The 23,366-nt window shown below is 38.4% G+C and overlaps 1 protein-coding gene across 3 annotated transcripts; it reads left to right on the forward strand.

Moving 5' to 3' along the window:
* Window positions 1-481: 481 nt before the first annotated feature.
* ero1b (endoplasmic reticulum oxidoreductase 1 beta) lies at window positions 482-20,809 on the forward strand. 3 transcript variants are annotated; one of them, XM_019267378.2, is made up of 16 exons: window positions 482-1,005; window positions 5,399-5,518; window positions 6,284-6,367; window positions 6,891-6,932; window positions 8,422-8,504; window positions 9,609-9,682; window positions 9,888-10,008; window positions 10,662-10,810; window positions 11,346-11,357; window positions 11,445-11,471; window positions 12,234-12,326; window positions 12,501-12,747; window positions 13,854-13,923; window positions 14,143-14,229; window positions 15,033-15,166; window positions 15,370-20,809. In XM_019267378.2, the coding sequence occupies exons 1-16, from the start codon at window positions 841-843 to the stop codon at window positions 15,428-15,430; spliced, it is 1,569 nt and encodes a 522-aa protein (XP_019122923.1). In that variant the 5' UTR covers window positions 482-840; the 3' UTR covers window positions 15,431-20,809. The 3 variants fall into 3 exon arrangements, with proteins under 3 accessions (XP_019122923.1, XP_019122925.1, XP_019122924.1); XM_019267380.2 differs by having other exon boundaries at window positions 483-1,005; window positions 10,662-10,708; XM_019267379.2 differs by lacking the exon at window positions 482-1,005 and adding an exon at window positions 1,678-1,906.
* The last annotated feature ends 2,557 nt before the right edge of the window (window positions 20,810-23,366 follow it).

Genomic DNA, 23,366 nt, shown 5'->3' on the forward strand with positions numbered 1-23,366 from the left:
TTATTTTATTTATTTATTTATTTTGCTTAAATGATTGATTGATCAGATGTTTAAAACATCAGAAAACTGTAATATGTCCTTTACATTTCTTCAAGGTGATGTCTTCAAATGTCTTGTTTTATCATTTACAATAAAAGATAATAGAAAATAGAAAAACTTTGGGGAAGCTGAATGTTTTGGCATCTTTGATTAAAAATAACTTAAGACATGAATTGCTTATTAAAAGAGTTACTGATTGATTTCTTGTTTATGAACAACATTGACTAATCATTTCAGCTGCAATGATAATAATTGTCCGGATGACAACCAAATTGCAAGACAGCTACATTTTATAGGAGGCTTAAGTATATAAGTAATATACTTTCTACTACTGATATATAAAGTTGTCATGAACATGACGTTAGTTGTGTTTAAACTTGAGATTTTAACTACATTTATCACAAATTATCAAGACGTCATTGCGTATTTTATTTTGAAAATGTAACCGGAAGTAAAACTAATTTCTGTTTCGCTAACTTGATGCTTAAAGGGGAGGCTGGTGGACAAAAACTTCACGAGTCATGCACCATTTTAAAACAATGACCCCGGGTCTGTAAGGGGATTTAGAGGTCTAGGTGTCCGTGTGAGGGTCTTCAGACAGCGGGCTGCTCAGTTCACCGACTCGCTCTGCTTTTTATAGGCGCTGTTAGCCTGCGGATGCTAACTTCAGCTAGCCCGAAGCTAACGTTACCGTAGCTACCAACTCGCCACACATCAGGACGAGCCCGAGCTGAGCGAAGTGCTGCTGCTTTTTGTCGTTGTTTTTATTCCCCCACCGGTTCACCACCAGCTCAGTGAGTGATGTGGAAAGTAACTTTACCGGCGTTTGGTGTTTTACTGCTGGCCTGGTTCTTCGGGAACTTTGTTCTGGGTTGGTTTCAACAAAACAACGTAAAACCTCAAACGCAGCACAGCGAGCACCCGAGCAGAGCCGCAGACAGTCCGGACCAGAGCTGCCTGTGTCATGTAAGTTACCCCAGCACGGTGCTTGTGTAACCTTTAAAGTCAACGTGTCATGACGGGGGGGTTTGTATTTACGTGTGAAGCTTTAAACGTGGCGACTATCTTCCAGGAAATCTTCTAGCATTTTCTACTGTCATCTTAATTTGACGTCACCGCGTGTGTGTGTGTGTGTGTGTGTGTGTGTGTGTGTGTGTGTGTGTGTGTGTGTGTGTGTGTGTCTGATGCCAGCTGGCAGCAACACTCTCCATCTATCTGTGTGTCAAACTCACATTATTTTAAAAAAAACAAAAAAAACAATATTATTCCGGCTAAATGCCAACTGCTGTATTTTAATCTATCTGAGAAATACCGTTTTTAAATCAGTAGGTTACCTTCACACCTTCCTTCGCCATTCAAAGGCTTTACAGTAAAGGGAATCTTAATAATAATAACTAAAAATGAGCATAAATATCAAAGTCTTTAACCCAAACTAATGTTATTTTTACTACCGTCTAACAAAGCGTGGTGTACCGTGATTGGCCGTGGCAAAGCTCCCGCCTCTTGCTGTCCGACGGGAGTTGTAGTCTTTTATGCCAAAGCTAACAAGTGGTCCTAAAGGCAACAGATCAGGAAGAGGACTACAAAACAAGGAGGCGCCGACGGCGGGGGCGGGGTTTAATTTGACAGCTGGTTGTTTGGAGGCGGGCCCGCAGGTCGAGCATGGGACTGTAGTGACAGCTCAGCCCACAGACAGAGCTGCTGCTGCTGTGACATATGGACACTAAGTTTACTGAGAGGAGGTTTTAATTTGAAGGAAGTGAAAACAGAAGTAGGAACCAACAACAGCATGCTGAGAGGAGTTTGCTTCTTCCTGCCGTTACTGGTGGTGTTCGGTGGACTGCTGGACTCTGCTGGACTGCTGGAGGTCAGCTGTGGTTTGGTTTATGTGATCTGTTAAGTGTCACACTGAGACTTTCCAGGTGTTTCTGTCTGCAGGAGATACAATCCTGATTTAGTTCAGCACTAAAAAGGCTTAAAAAAGAAGAAGCGAAAGGGATTGTGTTTGTGTTATATTTTTAAATGTATTTCTGCTGCTCATCAAGTACCAAAAACTGGCTCAATATGCTTGGTCTGATGTTTGATTTGGTCTGATAATTTTGATTAAAAAGACACTTATTTAAGTAGCTGACTGAAAAGAAATGTGGTATTAGCAGGGATGTTTTTATATCCTGACTATCACTGAAAATAAACGTAAAATTTGGAGGATTTATGGGTTTGAACAGGCGAGTTGTTGTTTTAAAGACTCTTCTTTTTATGTTTGTGTTCAACAGTTTGTTCCCAGTTGTCATTTAAATTTGTCCATATAGATTCAACAAAAGGTATGGCGGTTATATCACACTTGATACCATGCAGCCTATCTTAAAATGTAAATGACAGCTGTCAGGTCATGTACGACCAATGGACTGTTGATTTAAATTAAAACTCCATGGTCTAACACTGGCAGGGCTGTCAGTGCTAAAAATAGACACCTGCAGTAATCTAACACTAATTATTGTTAAAATAGGAAAGAACGAAAAAAAAATCAATTCAAACCCAACTCAATATTTATTTACTCTTCAATTATTATTGAAAAGTTAATCCATCACATCTGTAAATGTTTGCCTGTTGACAAATTTTGCATTTTTGCATATTCATTTGACCTGCTGTTAACAGTTCATTGGAAATCTTTAATTCTAAGTGTACCAGCTGAACACTGGTCTGTTTTCTTGGTTCATTTCTTCCCTGGTTACATCTTTGGAAATTAGTTTAAGCTAAGAAATGGACATGGAAAAGCTCTCCACTTTTAATTGTCATCTTTCCAGACAGCAAAATTACTTGTCACTAATAGTAGTGAGATAATCACAGCTTCGTCACCAGGTGAACACGTGGCCTTTTTCTATTTCACAGTTGGTGTTTAACCTCAAAGTTGAGCAGAGATCTGTTTCAATGCAAATTTACACACAGGATTACGATGCTTTGAATAGACTTAGAATTGCATAAGATAATGCGTTGTATGTTTAAGTATATTTACTTCAGTGCTGAAATGATTAGGGAGTTAATCAATCAGGTGAAACTCTGCCTGGTCCTCTTTATCTATCCTATTTGTCTATGACAGCAAATTCGATGTCTTTGGGTTTTGCTCAGATAAAAAAAAAATAAATACATTTTGAAATAGAAAATAATTGTCTTACTTACTTACTATTTATTTGTTCACTCTTGACTGTGTTTTTCAGACAGTTAAACCAGGCGTGTGCACTGTAACCTGGTGGTGTTGACTCCACGCTCCACCTTTAATTAATGCTTCATTTGTTTACTGAACTCAAGAATGTTGTTAGATTTAAAGGTTTCTGATTGTTTAGTTACTCTGCAGGTCAAACACATTTGTCTTAGTTTAACATGTCAGCAGCTGGAGGTCTGAATCTGACCTGCATAGTTCAGGTAACAGTGAGGTGGTAGATGTATTATGTATGGGAGTGCAGGTAGACCGCAGTCTGTCTCTGTGTCTGTCTGTCTGTCTGCTGGCTTCCTGCTGTAAAAAGTGGAAGTGTTGCCTCTGGTGAAGCAGCATGAGTTGTAAATCAACACATTATGAATGCATCGTGTTGCACATCAGCAGTGTTCATTTTAGCAGCTATTTTACATCCAGTGTTCATCTTTAGATGAAAGCATTTACTGTTTTTTTGTTGTTGTTGTCACATTTTAGTCATTTTGATGCTTCATAGTATTAATAGATGTTTTTTTTTGTCTAAATATTTTCTCTGTTTATCTCTTCGGTGTTTGTTAGTCAGACAGACATGTTTTTAATGACGACTTCATTGTTTTGCTGCCACTCAACAATAAAGAACAGACTACCACTAAAAATAAAAGAGGCGCTCTGGACTGCTTCTAGCTGCTCCCAGCTCCTTGGGGAGCGCCGTGCTGCTCAGTCCTGACAGCTGTGCTGTTATAATGCAGATAGTTGGTAGTTTGCAGGTCTGGTCAAATTGAGGTTGTTGATTAACGGATATTTCTGTGTATCAGGTGATGCAGATTGGTTCTCATAACGGATTGTTTTTATTATCAGAAATCTGTTTTTAGCTTGTCTTTGTCATAACAAAATGAACAATGCAAATCAATATAGTAGCATGTATAGTAGCAATAATAATAAAAACAACAACAATAATAGAACTTTATTGATATAACACATTACAATACATACAAGAAGATGTATAAAATAAAATAAATCAAAGAGATTTAAAAATCAAATGAATTGTATATCTTTACTTAGGGTGCAACTAACACTTATTTCCATTATCAGTTATTTTCATCAGTGCCCATCACTGTATCTCAGAGCCCGAGGTGACGTCTTTACATGTCACGTTTGACCGACCAACAGTCCAAAAAGAGATTCACTTTACGATCATGTAAAACCATAAAAGGCAGAAAATGACCCACAGCTGAAGAGCAGGAATAAGTAAATGTTTGAAAATGCCGAAATAAAACAGTTTCAAGCTCTTTGCTGCATGCCTGCCTACCCTGCCTTTCCTGTCTGCCTTTAGCGGCACTGTCAGATAAAAAGTGGGGAAAAAAACACACCCTCCAAAAAAACCACAGTATTAGTAATAGTGTTAATATTAAGTGTAATACCATAACAGTAACTTTATTGATTTAGCACATTCCATACAAGAAGTATAAAGTAAAATTAATCGAAGAACTTTAGAAATGGATTAAATGTAAACTATTGTTTTTCTGATTGCAGTACATCTAAATACAGCAACGTTGAGTGTTTTGGTTTTCCTTGTTGGGCCTCTGGGTCTGTTGATGACCTCAGTTATCCAACAAATACACAGAACTTACTTAATTTTATTAAGTGGAACATTGTAACACCGCTCTATTAGAATGCACCCTAAAGGTTGACCGCAATAAGTTAAATATATGTTAAATAACTGTGCAATACTGTGAGATTAGAGTCCAGTCTGCATGGACTTTGGTTTTATGTCAGTTACATTTTATATCCTGCAACAGCTGCTTATTTCTCACGATCAGGCGTCAGATCGGGTTCTCTAACACTTCATTTGATGCTTTTTAAAAAATGTATTTGTTGTTTTTTCAAGTGTCAATTTATATATGAGACACCGGGGCTCATTTATTGATGAAAATTTCTGCCGTCATTCCAAAAACATTGTATTTAATTACCCTTGCAGTATATGGCCCTGTGTCAGTGTCATGACTGACACTCTCATCTTACACACAGTTTAACTGAACTTCCTGTCACACCAGGAGTTTTGAGCTGCTGTGAATTTATTTTCTGAGATAAATTTGTGAAACATATAAACAAAAAATGTTTGTGTGTATAAAAACTACATGTAAGATGAAAGTTGTCTCTGCTCTGCTTTAGCTGACGGGAGTCCTGGATGACTGCTTCTGTGATGTTGAAAGCATCGACGTCTTCAACAACTTCAAGATTTACCCTCGTATCAAGAGGCTGACGGAAAAAGACTACTTCAGATACTACAGAGTAAGAGCGGCTGCTTCACTATAAACACAACATGACTCACCTCATCTATGAATTACCTTCTAGCCCTGTGAAAATCGGATTCATTCCTATAATATATATAATGCTTGTTGTTTACTGTAAACTGCAGTGATCAATTTCCTCTAGACAAGGGGATAACATTTGGATGTGTAAAACAATTGGTCCATCTACTTACCTAAAAATCTAAAAAGTTTCTTCACTGTCAGGTTTCCTCTTGTCCTTCAACAATTACAGCTTTTAATTTTTGACCTCTTGGATGATAATATTCATCTCCCTCAGTTTGCATGATTCAGAGTTCTGTAGTTAGTTACAGTGACAGCAGCAGCTGCTGCTGTAAACAGCACTTTGGAAAGGACACTCCCTGTAGTTCAGGTACATGCTAATCTTAAACAAAAACCTGCCTGTGTACATGCTTCAGTGTTTTCTTTGCGCACACCTGCTTTTTCCATTAGTCCATCAGTTGTGTTATTCAGAGGTAATGTTGGCATACAGTAAGTGGCCCTATTCGACTGTAGTAATCAATATTAAGAACAGCTTGTCTAAATAAAGTGAAATGTCGGCCCATCATTACTTTAACACATGAAGATCAGTGAGTCCAGAAAATTTCAAGACCTTTGAATGTCTTCAAGTACAGTCACGAAACTATCAAACACTGTGATTAAACTGGCGCTCAGTAAAGTTGGTTTAGTTGAATCTGACTTTAATAGGTATAAATTTAAACGTAAAGATTTTTTCTGTCTTTTTCAGGTGAACTTGAAGCGACCATGTCCCTTCTGGCCTGACGACGGACATTGTGCCATCAAAGATTGCCATGTGGAACCCTGTCCAGAGGTCAGAGATCACCAACACCCACCTGCTTGATAATAAGAATACATCTTATTTATAAAACATTTTTCTATATACTCAAAAATCATTATTCCAAGGCAAATTAGTAAATTGCTCAGAAACCACATTATTGTGAATATACGTGGGAAAGCCATCCGTCCTATGAATGTGGTTGGTCTCTAGTTTGTGGTTGTACAGTTCCACAAGGCTGTGATTGTCCTAGAGGTCACAACAGATAATTTTATACAGTCAGCTCAAGTTTCATCGCCAATTTATTCAATTGCAGTACTGTTTATCCCATTATGCATGAAAAACGGCATGTTTTGTCCAAAGCTGCAGGGGAAAAGCATGAATTGGTCAATTATTTCAGTTCAACAGCAGCTTATCAAAATGTATCTGTTAACTCACGAAAATAGATTTTGTACCATTTTTGATTTAGAGTTTTTTTTTATTTTATATGTTTCTGTTTAGATGAAGTTGTCTCTTATTTTGTGTTTGTTTGTTTGTTTATCTGTGTTGTGTTTTACAGAGTAAGATCCCGGTGGGCATCAAGTCTGGGAACTACAACAAGGTAAAACTGGAGATGTGTAATGTTGGGTTTGATGTCTCGTCAACATTTTTCTTTGTTCTTGCAACTAGAAACACAGGTCATTATCAAAAGTGTGTCTCTGGTCAATACTAACCATCAGCCCATTGTTTTGGATCAGTGCACAGACATCCATACTCGCTGATACATGATCCCACTGATCCTGCAGTATTTATAATATTTACGATACTAGTTTCAGAACAACTCTAATTTTCAGATGCGAAATCACAAATCTGTGTTTTAGTGAGTATTTCTGGCAGCAGGACAGTGTATGAAGGGACATGTCACCCGGTGCAACACTGTGGCTTATTGATGTGTTTTTAATAGTTTTTGGACAACAATTTAGTTCCATGGCACAAAGTAAGAAGATCTGTTTGTGACACAGCCTCATACGTGACAAAAAAACGCCTTGTTTAAGGAAGTTTAGGACCAGCTGCATTTGTTCCAGAACTTTCTGTCCCATCAGCTGATTCAGTCAACACACACACTAAACTCTTCGAGCACTCAGCTTATCACCTCTGATGGTTTCCATGTAGAGGCCGAGTGTTTGCCTGCTTTTGGCCCACAGCCTCATGTTTGTTTTGTAATGATCCAGAAGTGTTTGGACATCTGCACACGTCTCAGTCAAGGTCGAATCTGTTTCACTGACCATCAGCCAGGAAATTCAGTGTTACTGTTAGAACCAGTGGGAGGGACACATGAATATGTGCCACCTCAGCAGTGTTTAGGGGGAGTTTACAAATCCTGACTGACACATCTGGGACTCTACAGGTTAATGTAAGGTTGTGTAGTAAACGTAAAATGATACTTTGCGTAAAATCTATATCTGCTTGAAAAGTTAAAGGTTTGTAGTTTCCTTACTGGCAGCGGCTTCAGTCAGCTTGGATTCACAGCGACTACAATTACGGATCTTGAGATGGAAAAACAATTACATAGAAATTTGTCAGACCACTTTGAAAATAAATACGCTGGCCCTGATGACTTTAGGAACTTCATCTCAAGCTCACAAATTGTCTTGTTTGTTTAAACCACACCAAGCCAAAGTGTAAAACCAACACGTCTCTGCAACCAGCTTTAGAGGAACTCAGACATTTTGTTACCTTTAGACACAATCAGGCTAGCATTCCAGACTTTATGCAAAGCTAAGCTAATCAGCTGCTCATATTAAACAAACAGACATGAGAGTGGTATGAGTCCTCTCGTCAAACTCTTGACAGGAAAGCAAAAGTATTTCCCAAAATGTTGATCTCTTCCTGGAACTTGGAATGGTGATGTTGTTTTTGTTGTGCAACAAGTTAGAGCAGTAGCTTAGAGGTGTGAATCGGAGGAGGAGGTTTCTGTGTTAAGAATATCTTTGCATAACCGGAATTACAATGAAGAAAAATATGTGTGAGATTATTACTGTATTAGCCTGTTCTTTCTCTTACTAACAGTCTCTCTCTCTGTCTCTGTCTCTCTCTCTCTCTCTCTCCAGTACTCCCAGGCAGCGAATACGATGTCAGACATGACAGAGTGTGAACAGGCCAAAGAACTGGGCGCCATCAACAGCACCCTGAGGTGACACCACAGATTTCCTCTTGCCTATTTAATCTGCTGCAGGCTGCAGACACTTTCACTGTATCAGCTGTAGCAGCTCATTTACTCAAAATGCAAAGCAGCCTCAGCAGCTGATAGTGACCAGTCAAACATTCACCAACGTCTGACTGGCAGCTGCTGCAGGATTCCCAGCATTCACAACCAACAGCAGCATGCCGACCTTCACTGCACTTCTGTCATGGAAAATGTGGAGGGTCATCACAGGTTGAGAGAGCGCAAGTCAGGCTGGAGATGTATTTGCTTTTTAAACACTTATTCATGTAGACAGTAGAGATGAGTACTCAAGTACTTGATTTGGACATCGATATTTGTTCAACATGTACTCACATTCTGGATTGTAGCAAAAGTTATAGATGTGTGCAGCTGCAGATAAAGTTTTCAGTCACACACTACTCGATCTCTGCAATCAAAATATTTTCCGTGTTGGTCAAAGAGCATTAATCAATATTCTTACTGAAACTAATACTGAATGTATTGCAACATCTAAATGTTTGTGGATGTGTTTTGTCTTCATGTCAGCCCATCTCTACAGTCTGTGCAGTACAAAGCGCCCTGTTGTTACATTAGATTTGTGTTACTGGACGATTACTCCATATAAAACTGGAGGAGGTTCCTATTTTCATCAGATTAAACCTTTAACCTGCAGCTTGTTAGGACACTTAATTGTGTAGCTATGTTTGTAATCAAAATCGGGACCCTGGGCGATTTGTGATTTATGTTTAGTCCAACACTTGACTTTGCATTTCTTAGTGGCTTTTATTCTAACAATTTAGATTTATAGAAGTTTGATGATGGTGGGTAGTCAGAAAGGGACTTCTTAAGAGTAATAGAAATAGTAATAACTGTTGTTGTTGTCATTATTGTTATTATAACTATTTCAGGCTCTGAAAATCACAATCAGTCAAAGAAAGCGTTGATTCTTTATCACAGATAACAGCATCATAGAACACTTCTTAATAAGTTTTGTCACCATGTTTATTTTTTCTTGTCTAATTCTTTCCTATTTACTTCTGATTCTTTCATTTCTATATTTCTTATTCTCATTTGTTTTACTTCCTGTTTCAGTAACCAGAGTAAAGAGGCTTTCGCTGACTGGGCGAGACATGACGATGCTCAGGACCACTTCTGTGAGCTAGATGGTGAGGATTTACTTTGAGCTACAGCAGATATCTGAACAACTTGCAGCCATGTTGCTCATGACACCACCCAACATATAAAATCTCCTGATCACTTTTCTTGAGAAGATAATGACCTCATGACTCCAGAACAGGATGTTTGTTCTATTTTTCATGTTATACATCATGAATTTGCTTACAAGTGGTATGTGTTTGTACATGTGTACAGATGAAACCTCTCCAGATTCAGAGTATGTGGATCTTCTGCTGAATCCAGAGCGATTTACTGGATACAAGGGTTCTTCAGCCTGGAGAGTGTGGAACAGCATCTATGAGGAAAACTGCTTCAAGTGAGATACAAACACACACACACACACAAACACAAACACACACACACACACACACACTCTCAGTTTCACCACCATCAGTGCTTACAGATAGTATTTGATCTGATCTGTGGGTGACTGTATATGTCATGCTAGAGCACAGCAACTCAAACCAAAATAAACGTGTGCTATGGACACCCGACCGCATTGATAAAAACACCAAACCCAAATAACAAAATAAACTGACCAAAACCATCTTTGTTGGTCTTTCCACTGTTCCAACAATCATCAATTCTGGTTTGGTTGAAATAAATCCTTAATTCACAGATTTAAAGGAGAAAAACAAACATTCAGTCAATGGTTTCACACAGAGGGACACGCATGCACAAACATGCTTGTGTGTTTGGGGCTTCAAACAAAACACAGAGCAGCTTGTGGACGAACAAGAGGAGGGACTGTGACATCATTCTCTGTTCACTCCACTTTATCTTTACAGAGTGAATAGAAGTTTGCTCCTATATCATAGTATGTTGTATAACATTTGAGAGGTTTTACCATAGATAAAATGTTGTTGAAAATGTGCCTCCTCCCAGTTTTAGTCTAGACTTGTGATGATCATTGATTGATTGATTGATTGATTGATTAATTAACAAAAATCTTTTTTGTTTGTTTGACAGGCCCAGATCAGTGTACCGACCTCTCAACCCTCTTGCTCCGAGTAGAGGCGAGTCTCAGTTTACAGTTTCATCATCTGCACGTTCAACTTGGCTTTCATTAATATCACAACAATCACTCAAGGAAGCAGGCTTGTCACTCGGCTTTGTGGGTAACAGAGAAATAAAATGGAAGCTGTCTATCTCTAATCTTTACCCGTAATACATGAGACAGGAAATGTCTATCACAACTGAGCATCCTCTAATATACAACTTTATTTAAGAAACCATTAGAGTACAGATCTCTATTGATCAATGATCCAATATCATTGATTCAAAGTGAGAACATTGATGCATATCATAATCTTTAAGCTACACCTTTATTTTGAAATTCCAGGTTTTGGATTGATGTCATTCGTTGTATAGATTTGTTGCAAAATGTAACAAATTTTGACCTTGGGGACATTGATGAAAATGCCTCCAGAATACTACATTAAGACGACGATAACTGCGACTAAGATTGTTGTTTTTCAAGAATTTGCTGTAGAATAACTAACCTGAAACCTGATGATCACACCCTGCTCTTGTTTTTTAATTATTTTTTCAATCTTTTCATGTGTGTTTATCTGATGTTGCAGAGGTGTGTGTTTTATTAATAGAACAGATCTAACAGAGCTTTGTTCTCTCTTTTTGTCTTTCCGTGTTCAGGAGATGACGATGGTGAGTAAGACAAAAAACGTCTTCATGTAAATTTATTTTTGGCTCTTGTGAGATGATACTGAAAGGATATTTTTTCTCACATTGCAGGGGAGGGTTTCTACAAGTGGCTTGAAGGCAAGTAGTTTTTATCTTTTTCTTCTCACAAATTTCTCCAGGAAATATTCTGACATACCTTTATCCTTTAGTTCTACTTCCTTTTAAATATTTGCTTCATGGCAGCTCTTGACCTCAAAAGCAGTTCATTCTCTGGTGATGGAAGAGTTTGTCACATGAAGCATTTTTCCGTTTCCATTTTATTTGGATAAGTACAGAAAAAGCCTTCAGATAAAAAAGTAAAACATTTTCCTCCTGCTGTACATTTAAAAACAACCTCACACACTTTGCGTTGAACTCACTATATACATGAAACCACAAATTTTGCTCGAACACGTCATGTTTCCTGTCGTCTTAAGCAGCCACAATCTTTGGAGTCGAGCTGACAGCAGCGGTGACAGTCTGCTTGTTGAAACATCACAGTTTTGTTGGGTACAAACAGATCCGTCAATCATCTGTTGTATAGCCTGTTTAACATGATGTCTGTTGAACAGATAAATCAGAACTTGCAGCGAGAAGTAAAATTGTGCTGGAGGTAATTGGTTTAGTTTTAGTTTATTTAAGTTGACAGAACAAGAAGGAAAACATGAAAACATGAACTTATTGTCAGTGTGTTGCAGGAGTCCAGGTGACTGTGTGATGTCATACTATAAATAAATCAATAAATCAAGAACTCAGTTATCACTCCAAGTCTTAAAAGTACATGAATCCTATGTGGAACTGTAGCTAGAATTTGACCCTAAATCTGCAAAGGTAACTTACAGTTCCTCTCTGTGTCTCCAGGTTTGTGTTTAGAGAAGAGAGTTTTCTACAGACTCATCTCAGGCCTTCACAGCAGCATCAACATCCACCTGTGTGCCGAGTACCTGCTGGACGGTATGGCAGTCTAATCTTAATAGTTAGTTAGTTCAATTAGTTCATTAGGTTTCAAGACCAGGTAGCACTGATGTATACAGAGTTACACCAGAATATATGTATAAGTGTTTTATCAGTGTTATATCAGTGCTGTATCATGTGGTAAAGTGTTGCTGTCGGTGTTTGATTGCTCAGAGGGTTGGGGCCGCTCAGTCTGGGGTCCAAACGTTCAGGAGTTTCGGCAGCGGTTTGACACAGCAGAGACAAAGGGCGAGGGCACACGGCGGCTGAAGAACCTGTACTTCCTGTACCTCATCGAGCTGCGGGCACTCTACAAGGTGGCTCCATATTTCGAACGAGCATTTGTCAACCTGTACACCGGAAACACACAGGAGGACAGTGCCACCAAGGACCTGCTACTGGAAGTTTTCAATGAGATCAAGTAAGAAACGCTTGTTTGTATGTCTTTGTTCTAAAACATTTATTTGTTGGTTTGCCAAACCTTTAAGAAAAACAGATTTGTTGGTCCAAACTGATACATCTCAACAGCTATTGGATTGATTTCCATTAAATCTAAAGTAGACAAAAATTTGGATGCTGGTCCAAAGGCATGTTACTTAATGACAGGACACCTCTGAAGCGTTATGAAACAGGGCTCTGTTAACAAAAAGTTGAAACTAGTGTAACTTGCTGCCAGTCTGGCATGTCAAATATGGGCGAGTCACATCATCATCAACAGTTTACTTGATGAACTTGAATGCCCACACTGGTGTCATTGCTGTGAAAGAATTGTTTCCATTCTGAATGCCAACATGCTAAGATGCAGGATGTGATATGCTGAACATTTGCAGGCTTACATGTACTGCTTGAACTAGAGGTTAAAGTGTCAGACTTTGGTCATAGTTACATTTCTTTATTTTCTCAGTCTTTCATAATAGTTGTACTGTTAGTCAAACAAACTTTTCATAGACATCTTCACTACTTTGTTTAAAAATACATAAAATATGTTGGAAAATAGTCGCTGAAAACTCGTGAAAAAGCCTGAACAATATATTACTGAAATGTGGAGTTAGAGGTTCAAACAGTTTTTCACCAGTTTTCATTCCAGGATTTTGTGGGCGGTCCTAAAGGGTGGCACGATGACACACTGAGGCCACCCTGAGCAAACCCCTGCACCCCTAGCAGAGAGATAGAGATTAATTAATCTCGCTCAGTGTTTTAATGTTAGTCTTGTCATTTTCTGAACTCATGAGCGGGCTTCAGCGCATTCAGCAGACATGCCCCCACAGTCCTGGAGTTGAGAATACTGCTCATTTTTACCCAATTTTGACACTTCATTTCATAAACTTGTTGATATTTTTAATCATTCAAATTTTAGTGGGTGGTTAATAGCACTTTCTTCTTTGGACTGACAATCTCAGAACACATATTTATTCTTACTTGTTCCTTTGCATGGCTTTATTTAAACACAAAAATGTACTAGAATCATATTTTTTGCAGGTCATTTCTATTAGTAAATAAAGAAAAACGTCTCTTTTTGTCTTCCAGATCTTTCCCAATGCACTTTGATGAGAAGTCTATGTTCGCCGGACACAAAATAGAAGCCAAAATATTAAAGGTGAAGCCAAAATTTTTAACAATGACTCATTATTCAACGTAGAGAGTTGAGTCACTCTCAATGTGTGACGTCCAACTTTGTTTGTTTTAGTGGTTTAAACAGAGGTGTCTTCTATTCTCAGATGCTTGTTTTTATTTAATTAACCGAAGAGCCAGAAACCTTTTTGTTTGCTTTGCAAACATCAGCGTGAAGCTTGTCTCTTCTCTTTTTTTCCTTCAGGAGGAATTCCGCCTCCATTTTAAAAACATCTCCAGGATCATGGACTGTGTCGGCTGCAGTAAATGTCGACTGTGGGGAAAACTGCAGGTGAGTCTCTGCTGTGTGTTTGACTTTAATACAAATTACATGAAAACAAGTCAATCAAAAACAAATCTCAATTACAAGAGAGATGTGACTGAAGCAGTTATAGAACAGGAAATACAATCAGTCAGTCAATTTTTCATCATGTCAAAGTTAACTTAATATCAATTAACTTTGCAAAACAAAGTTTTCCAGAATTGAAATGCATTTGGCAACATGTACAGATAAACTTGACAGTTATTACAGATTTATTTTAGATGTTTTCGCTCTTTCCTTCATGTGAAAATGTAATTTAAAGGAATAGTTTAACATTTAGGGAAAGCCATTTTTATTTATTTGCTAAGATTGATTTGTCTCATGGTTGTACATTAAATATCCAGGGTTGTTTTTACATAGATTACACAAAGTGAGCTTTAAAAGTGCTATTAGATGGATTTTATTTCCTTTGGACAGAGCCAGGCTAGCTCTTCCCCCCCGGTTTCCAGTCTTTGTGCTGCTGGTGTTGGTGCACACACTGTACACACAGTTAACTGTTTTTATTCGGATTTGTCTTAAAATGAGACATCAGTGCAAAATATCACATAAGAAGGGTTCATTTGCAAAAACAGATTTCTCTGTTTCGGTTTATTTTCCTGATCATTTTTGTGTGTTCACTCCACGGGAATATGAATTAAACTGCTGTTGGTTTATTCATTATAAGACCGGCTTTGATCTGGTGTGCAAAAGAACTCCTTTTGTGTATTTTTGCTGAAATTTAAAGGAGAACTATCAGAGCTTTCTAACAGGTGTGACCTGTGCGTTGTGTGCAGACTCAGGGCCTGGGTACAGCCCTGAAGATCCTCTTCTCAGAGAAGGAGATCCAGAAGCTCCCTGAGCACAGTCCCTCTAAAGGTTTCCAGCTGACTCGACAGGAGATCGTGGCCTTAATGAACGGCTTTGGCAGGTAGGTTCACTGCTGTCTGGAGAAGCTGTGAAATTATACACTGTCAATAATAAAATGTATTCGTTTCAAAATTCAGGTTCTCTGCTTCTAGTTACAACACAGCATGGGCTGAAACTAGTAGCATAGCATGTTAATTTCAGTAGATATCTCTTCTAGACAGGACAGAAATGTGTTTGACATAACTCTCTCTTTCTCTCCCTCAGGTTGTCCACCAGTATATATCAGCTCCACAACTTCCGTGTGCTGCTGAATAAGAACAGGTAACACAAGGTGGTGCGGTGCCAGCCCACAGAGAACTGCAATAGTCTGATCCTCGCCCAGAAGAAGAAATTTTTCATGGACATCAGGATCAGCAGTGAACAGCCCCACAAACTCTCTCTTCCACCCAATAATCTCTCTCCTCTTTCCCTCCCGTACCTCCTCCTCTTCCTCCTCAATCTGGTAGATCATGAATGTTAACTCTTCTGCCTTCTCGCCTACATCAGAAAAGTCTCAAGGTTCTCAAAAAACATCTTTGTTTTTCCTCTGCTGTAAAACTTGTCGGCCAGTGACGAACTCTGTCCTTTTTCTTCATTTAAATGTTTTCCGGCCCGTGAAATCAGCGGGTTGCGGCATTTGACAACCTGAAGGAGTTTGGAAGGAAGTGATGTCACAGACCAAACAGACGGACTCACATGCCCAGATGACTGTGTTTGATCTAAAGCAGTCGAGGAAAGCATCTTAAATCGCTTCAGTGTCTCTTTCTGACCCTGCCCTCTGCTGACATCACATCCTGTTGGATGTAAACCTGAGTCAGACCTTTTACAGCTCTACTGTAAGGATGTGGAAATACTTTCTCCGGAGAGAGGACTCGGGACGGGCCAGTCCAGATGAAAGTGTGTCTCAATCATCAGGATGCTGCTGCCTGTTTTAGTTCTCATTCTTTTCCTCTTTCACCTTTTTTTTTTGTTTTACAGAGAAGTTTTTTACTCAGAGCCTGAGGATCTGGACCAACCTGCTCGTGTTTACCATCTCAGGCCTAATTTATGTCAAGCTCGCTAGAAGGAGTGTGTGTCTTTGTGTTTGTGTTTGTGCAGACCTATGTGAGAAGTTCCCACCAGCCACATGATGATTGTTGATTTTAGCCGGCCATTTTGTAGACCTTCATCTTTTTGTAGACAACGCTGATTAGACGTGTTTAATGTCACACAGCATTTCCCAATGTGGATTTCACTGACAAGATCAGTTTAACTTAACTTTACCTTAACCCAATGCAGACTCCCAACATTCACAATAAGGCATGTGTTTAGCTAACATTGGCAAACCTAAGATGTCACTTTTAACTTTTAATCATCTTTAAAATATGGTTTTCTTTTCATCATAGACGAGCTAGCATGTGGCATATCTAAGTACAGAAAAGGAACAAGCTGACCGAGGTTTGCTCAACTGTGATTGGAGCACAGACCAAAAAGGGGCGGCGCTTAGTGTACTGATCTGGAAGTTTTACAGTTAAAATGAAACTCACTCAATGCAGCTCACTGGACTGACTCCACATCATATAATGTGACCCACGGGGAGCTCTCAGTACTTCAAAAACTGGAGGTGAGAAACAAGTTCTCCAAGAAGCTGTGGATTCATGGCTGACTGTTAGGATAGTGAAAATGGCCAGTGGCCACTGTGGCTAGTGGACGATACCACCAAGATGTGATGTTAACTTTCTGACCAACATTTGAAAAAGTAGCTAGAATGAACTGTCTCAGCTCACCTGTGGACATGTTGTTAAATAGGTTAAACCAAACTCAAAGTAGCTTTGTGATATTTTTTTTATATCATCTCATGTAAAGTATGAAGCAATAGCATCAATGTCAGCTAAGGTGCTGATTTCAGTTTGGCACGTTGGAAAACTTTGGTGCCGATGGTTTGGTTTTTGTGTTTGTGTGTGTAGGTCATCAACAGTTGCAGCTATAAAATTATGGACTATGACTTGATTCCATAGTTAAATAACCATAAACTTGATACAGTAGCAAATGTTTTTGCTCTTTTGCGATAACTAATAATTCTGTTTGTGTGTTTGGATGAATGGGTCGTCTGGCTGGCTGGCTGTCTGGTTGCTGCTGTGTATTTTGAGTATTTTCTGTTTTTTGCTGCCTAGTTCTCTCCAGCACTCTTGTTGCTTCGGCCATGTTGTCTTAATGCACAACTTTAAACAAGATAGATTTATTAGATTTATTTAAACTGGGAGTTATGAATTGTTATTGTTTCAGTATTTTATTTTATGCTTAACTGAAAGGGGTGTGATGACACAGGGAGGAGAGGGACTTTCATCGAGCGTGCAGGCAGATCAGCAGAAGGGTGGGAAGTGGAGGTGGAGCGGACGCTGACGGATGATGGGGAAAATGTTTCTCCTTATATATATTTTTTTATTATTACCTTTTTTTTTTTCTTGTCAACAAATCCCATGGGCAGACCAAGCTGCATCCTATGTGGCTGTGAAATAAAGCCAATGCGGCCAATAACTGCAGTTCCTTGAACGGCCACTTGAGGCTTGCTCCAGAATGAGTCCATATCCATAAGCCACCATATTAAAATGTCCAACACAGCAGAAATAAACATTTTTACAGCCTGGTACAAAAAACTGTACCCGTTCAAATTATATTAAAGCTTAAAGTTATCCATAACTAAGAGCATTTGATTGACACAAAGTGAGCTTTAAATAGGTTCAGCTCCACCTACGCTCCATGTCTTTGGACTAGCGAGGAGGTGGCACAGGCAAGACTGCCAAGTTGGCGGCAGTCAGAGCCACCACACTGAGCTTCACAACGGCTCTTCGGAAACCTGTGGGTGACGTCACAGATACGACGTTCCTATTTTATACTGTCTATGGTGCAGACTCAAACAAACAATGTGTTAATGCTTCTGTCAATACTGCCTTCCTGTTTGTGGTTCTCATCTCCAGCTTCTCACACAAATATATAGTTTCATGTTTAAAAAGCTTCAGTAATTTTCTAAAAAAAAAGCTGCTCACTAGTTTTTTAGTAAACAAACAGGAAAAGGTGCATTTGTTGGGGACTATTTTCAGCGTTAAATTTAAATAAGCAACGTCAAACAAGCAAAGACTTATTAAAGAGCTATATACTCCTTAAAAATTAAACGTAATGAAACACTTCAAGATACAAGTTGATGCTTCAATTGTTAAAAATATTGTTGACCATTAACATGGGATAGTTTCCTTGCCGTCACTCTTATTTTGTGTATGTTAAAATTGTATAAGAAGACGATCAGGGCAGCAGGTAGACAACCTGTCGAATCTAAATGAGGCGTTTTTCCAGATTTAGCTGGATGTTTGTTTTGCTTAGTCAGTAAAAGTATAAAGCGGACCAAAGAAATTGTCTACATTTGTTTTATGTATTTTTGTTTGTTTGTGATGCCCAGAAAGTGTTTGTTTTACTCAGCTGCATAGTTTGGAGACGTAATGTTAAGATAAGTTGTGTTTAAGATTCTTTTCTTTTTTTTACTGGTCATACAGTATATGTATGAGGCTTAGGCTGACATGTCACCTCTATATAACAATTAAAATGAAAAATATTAAAAGTAATATTAAAAGTAAAATTCCAGCTTCTGTTTGCTCCTCTTATGTGCTTTAATGGCATTTATCACACAATTTTCTTGGGTTGGGGAGACAGTTCATTACAATTAAAGGACTTAAATATCAGCCACCAGCAGCTTTAGTCCAAAATCTAATCAGTCAATATAATCAGTCAAATATGTGAAAAATGTCTCTTTTTTTGCCCTGAGTTTTGTCTCTAAGGAGAGATAAAGTAAAGCCTGTAATGGTACATACAGGCAAAACAAGTCTCCAAATTTAAAGACCAACGTTTATCGAGCAATAACTTTCGCCCTCAGTGGCTAACACAATCATTCCTATAGCCCTCCTCACAGTAAAAGCCAGAATTCCCATTTTGCAGCTTACAGTAAGTGACATCTTTAAATGTCACAAGGTTTTGAGAAGTTGGAAACTATGTTTGGTTATTAAATGCTCGATCATCAGTGATTCATTTTAATGTTGATCCCCTAACAAATTAGATAATTGTTTCACTACTTTGACAGTTATATTTTACTGTAAATTTGATCTTCCTAAGCAATGACGTACTGTATAGCAGCCTCTGCACACTGCCATGGATTTACAGTAATTCTATATGACCATAGTGAAGAAATACAAACCCTACACTGAATTTAGTTGAGAGTAAATTAATTTAATCGACTTGTGTAGGTTGAGTCTGTGAAACTGTGTGGGAATCCTGTAAAATATTTCTAGAACATAAACTCCTCCTCAGATAAAACCAGCAAAATTAAAAAGGACACGACAGTGAAGCAGTCCATTGGAGTTGAGAACAGGAAGTGTGAAACATTCTGTTAGAAATTTTGATCCTGATGCTTCAGAAGCTTCTCAGAGAGGAAACCGTTTGTCTTATTTTATGTTAGTTTGAGAAAGAAGGTTTGAGATTCATGTGAATTAATGAGACAGGAAATGTGTGTTTCTGTGTGCAAAATATAGCGTGTGTGTGTGTTGATAATGATAAAACGTGTGTGTTTTAGTAAGGATACGGAAGCCTGAGTGTGACAAATGGAATATGTATAAATGTAAAGAGACATGGAAGTAACTGAAACCTAAATGTAAAATGTATTCAGTACTGAATGCTTATTACTGCTGAATTTGGATTACTGAAGTACTTTCCTTTGAAAACCATCCATCTGAATTTACGTTTAAAAAACTAAATCAAAGTTGTGTGATTTCAAACAGTTGATTGTCTTTTCTTTTACATGGTCTGAAAGTGTCCAATGTTCCAAAAACTGTATGTAAGCTGCTTAACTTCAACTAGTGGTTTTCAGATGTAAAAGTTTAGGACAAAAGTTGAAGTTGCTCAGAAAAAATTCAAGATTAAGATTCAAACAAACCAATCCGGAGTACCAAAGATCAGAGACTGAATATAATTTCAGAAAAGAAGTTCAGATAGAAGCTAGAAACAGCAAATTTTTCTAAATCAAATTTACAGTAATTACATTACTTTTTTGAAATTACAAAATCCTAAATAATCTACTAGAAATTAAACAACTGGGTAAAGTAAAAAAAAAAAAAAGTGATATTGAAATGTTAAGATTGGTTCAGTTGCTTATAAAATGTAAACTATATTATCAGTTGTCAGTTATATTTAGGACAGTTTATAATTTTTTCAGCCTCCATAAATGAGACGGTTCATGTGAACAAAATACAAAATTTGTTACAGGAATTAGATGCGTGTGTGTGTGTATGTGTGTGTATGTGTGTGTATGTGTGTGTATGTGTGTGTGTGGGTGTGTGTGTGTGTGTGTGTGTGTGCATGCCTTCCTCTGAGCCTTGCATGCCCTCCAGCAGCTGGACGTCCCGTACAGTCCACTTGTCAGCCTTAAACTAAATCACTATTTTAGAAAAAGACAAAAAAAAAAAAAAACTTCTTCATATTTCTTCATCTTGAATCCAATTGTGTACAGTTTGTAAAAGGCAGCACAAGTTTTCTTTCTTTTGCTTTCAGATTTCTATGAATATATATAGTTGCACCATGTTGATGTGTGTGTACCTGTTGAGTATATTTATTTGAAAAGAGGAATAAATATTTCTGGACATCACTGAACTCTGTTTGGTTTTTGGTTAAAATCTCGAGCATGTTTCCATCCAGAAGATCTACATTCATTGCATTACTTTCCCCCTTGGATGTTTTTGAAATGCACTTGCTCAATTTCTTTCTGTTGAAGGCACCCTCTCAAGATTTCGACCACTGGTAGATCTATGAAGCAACATCTTAATGAGTGAGATTGGGTCTAGCAGTACAGTTGATTCCATTGTCTCCTTCCTAGGGTGAAGGTGAAAATATGGTGGCTACGAAAATGTGAAAAGCACTCTATCTAGAGCAGGGGTCGGGAACCTTTTTGGCTGAGAGAGCCATGAAAGCCACATATTTTAAAATGTATTTCCGTGAGACCCATATAATATTTTTTTTAACACTGAATACAAATAAATGTGCATTTTTAAGTAAGACCAAGAACTTTAGAGCATAATAAGTCTCTGAATTTAATCTTTTTATAACATTGTTGTACTGAAGCTACAATAATAAATAAAATACTTCTTTAACATTAATGCAACTTCTGCATGGTCCCGATCATGTGTTTCAGATGTAGACGCGCATGTGCGTGGTCGCTGGCTCATAAGCAGTTTCTTTTCCGAGCTGTTCTGTATCCTTAAAATTGAGCAAAAAAAACACGAAACACAACTGCTAACTCTCCTACTGATTTTAATTGGGACATTTTGCAACAAACGTGAAGACATAAAACGTGTGGTACACGTTTCGAAGGCTGGGCGCAGAGGAGACCACCGGGCTCTCTCTGAAGGGAGGGGGAGAGAGGGAGCCAAGGCTCCGGCCAGCATGGTTATTCACAAACGATTCGGAATGAGTTAAAAGGAATTTTTAATCAGACTAAGTAGTTTATAAGACTGCATATTGCGAATGGATCAATTTTCTGACCCAGAGTGTGGCCATGACTGGTTCTGAATGAAGACTTTATAGCAGGCAGCCGCTCTCCCATCTCCCTGGTACTGCGTACCGGCACTCAATGTTTTAATGGTACGCAATACCGGGCAGTACTGGCTTACTTTCACCCCTGTCTGCGAGCCAGATGCAGTCATCAAAAGAGCCACAGGTTGCCGACCCCTGATCTAGAGTGTTTTAGTTTGTCTGTTCTAGGCTACTGTAGAAACATGGAGGTACAACATGGCCGACTCCGTGGAAGAGGACCTGCAGCAGACATAAAATGCTCATTCTAAGGTAACTAAAACATCTTATATTCATGTGATTATTCATTTTAAACAATTTTAAAGATATATACATAAAATTGTTACAAATATATTTCAATTTCTCTTCTTTTTTTTTTTTTTGCGTAAATGGAGCTCTCTGTCCAAAGTCCAACTGGACAATAATCTAGTTATACTAGCTGCTCTGTGAGGCTATACTAAATGCTAACGTGCAGATGACGCCCTGGCCTGTTAACCATGTTTACTATCTTAGTTTACTATGTTAGCATGCTAACATTTTATATTTAGTTTTAAGGGTTTTGCCATAAACCAAATTAAAACCTGATAATTCCTCAGCTGAGGCCACAAAAACTATTTGGTTAGCTTTAGAGAAAGATAATAAGCTACTTGAATATGAGTATAACAGCCAGACATGATGCTAGAAGGGTACCTACAGTGTCATATTTTGAAGGGCCACTAACTAGTGAATCCGAATCATTCAACCGGATCCCCTTACTGACCCAGAGTTAACGAGTCTATAGTTACCATGAACCCAAATCCTTACTGCCCTACACCCGCCAACACCGGGCCACATATATACATTAAAACGATAAATTGTGCAATTCACTACTCTCCTGGTAACCTGTACAATCTCATTACAACATACCCCAGTCCATCCTCCAAGTAGCTGCCAGAAATCTTGGTATTATTGTAGAAAATAAGCACTTGTTGCCACCATTAGCAATAGCTTCGGGAGTCGGGACTCAGATGAGCTGACACAGTGGATCGGCGTAACTTCCTGCATACCCAGAGTCAGTATCAGAGATCCATCCTGCACGATCAGCACAGAGCTGGAGACACAGGCGACTCAAGAGACCCGTGGATCACTCACTGACCCAGCAGACCCAGGTGACCCAGATTCACTGATTCAACAGAGTTGAGTGGATCATATCTTCCATACAGTGCCAAACAAGGCAGAGTCAGACTAGGGTGGAACATAACTAACATAATTTATAGGCTAAAAACAATGTAAGAGTAGCATAACGTAGTTTTGTAGAATTGTAATTAACAATAAGATGAAAATGCAAGTTTTATTTTCTGCATCAAAGTTTCAAATGCACAAACAGGTGACTGCCCTCCTTGTAGAATAGCTCTCAAATTTAAATGTATCTAGCCTGTTTGGAGTCTAAGACAGTGTGGCTTATATTTCACTGGTAGAATTTATATATTTATGGACATACTGACTCAAGTGACTCAAAGGACTTGTAAGACCTGGATCTGTTTAGTGAGTGACTCAGAAAGACTCGAGTCCGTAAAAGGATCCGAGTTTGACATCTTTACCACTAACCAAGTGTGAGGGCTGGTTGTAACTTAACTGGTTATTTGTTAAAATGACAT

The sequence above is a fragment of the Larimichthys crocea genome, chromosome X (genome assembly GCF_000972845.2).
Source record: "Larimichthys crocea isolate SSNF chromosome X, L_crocea_2.0, whole genome shotgun sequence".
NCBI classification, from domain to species: domain Eukaryota; kingdom Metazoa; phylum Chordata; class Actinopteri; family Sciaenidae; genus Larimichthys; species Larimichthys crocea.

Excerpts from the sequence above, each read along its gene's own strand:
- ero1b (XM_019267378.2), top strand. The coding sequence starts at position 841 with ATGTGGAAAGTAACTTTACCGGCGTTTGGTGTTTTACTGCTGGCCTGG. Across the intron at positions 6,368-6,890 it reads ATGTGGAACCCTGTCCAGAG|AGTAAGATCCCGGTGGGCAT; the intron begins GTCAGAGATCAC and ends TGTGTTTTACAG. Across the intron at positions 8,505-9,608 it reads GCCATCAACAGCACCCTGAG|TAACCAGAGTAAAGAGGCTT; the intron begins GTGACACCACAG and ends TTCCTGTTTCAG.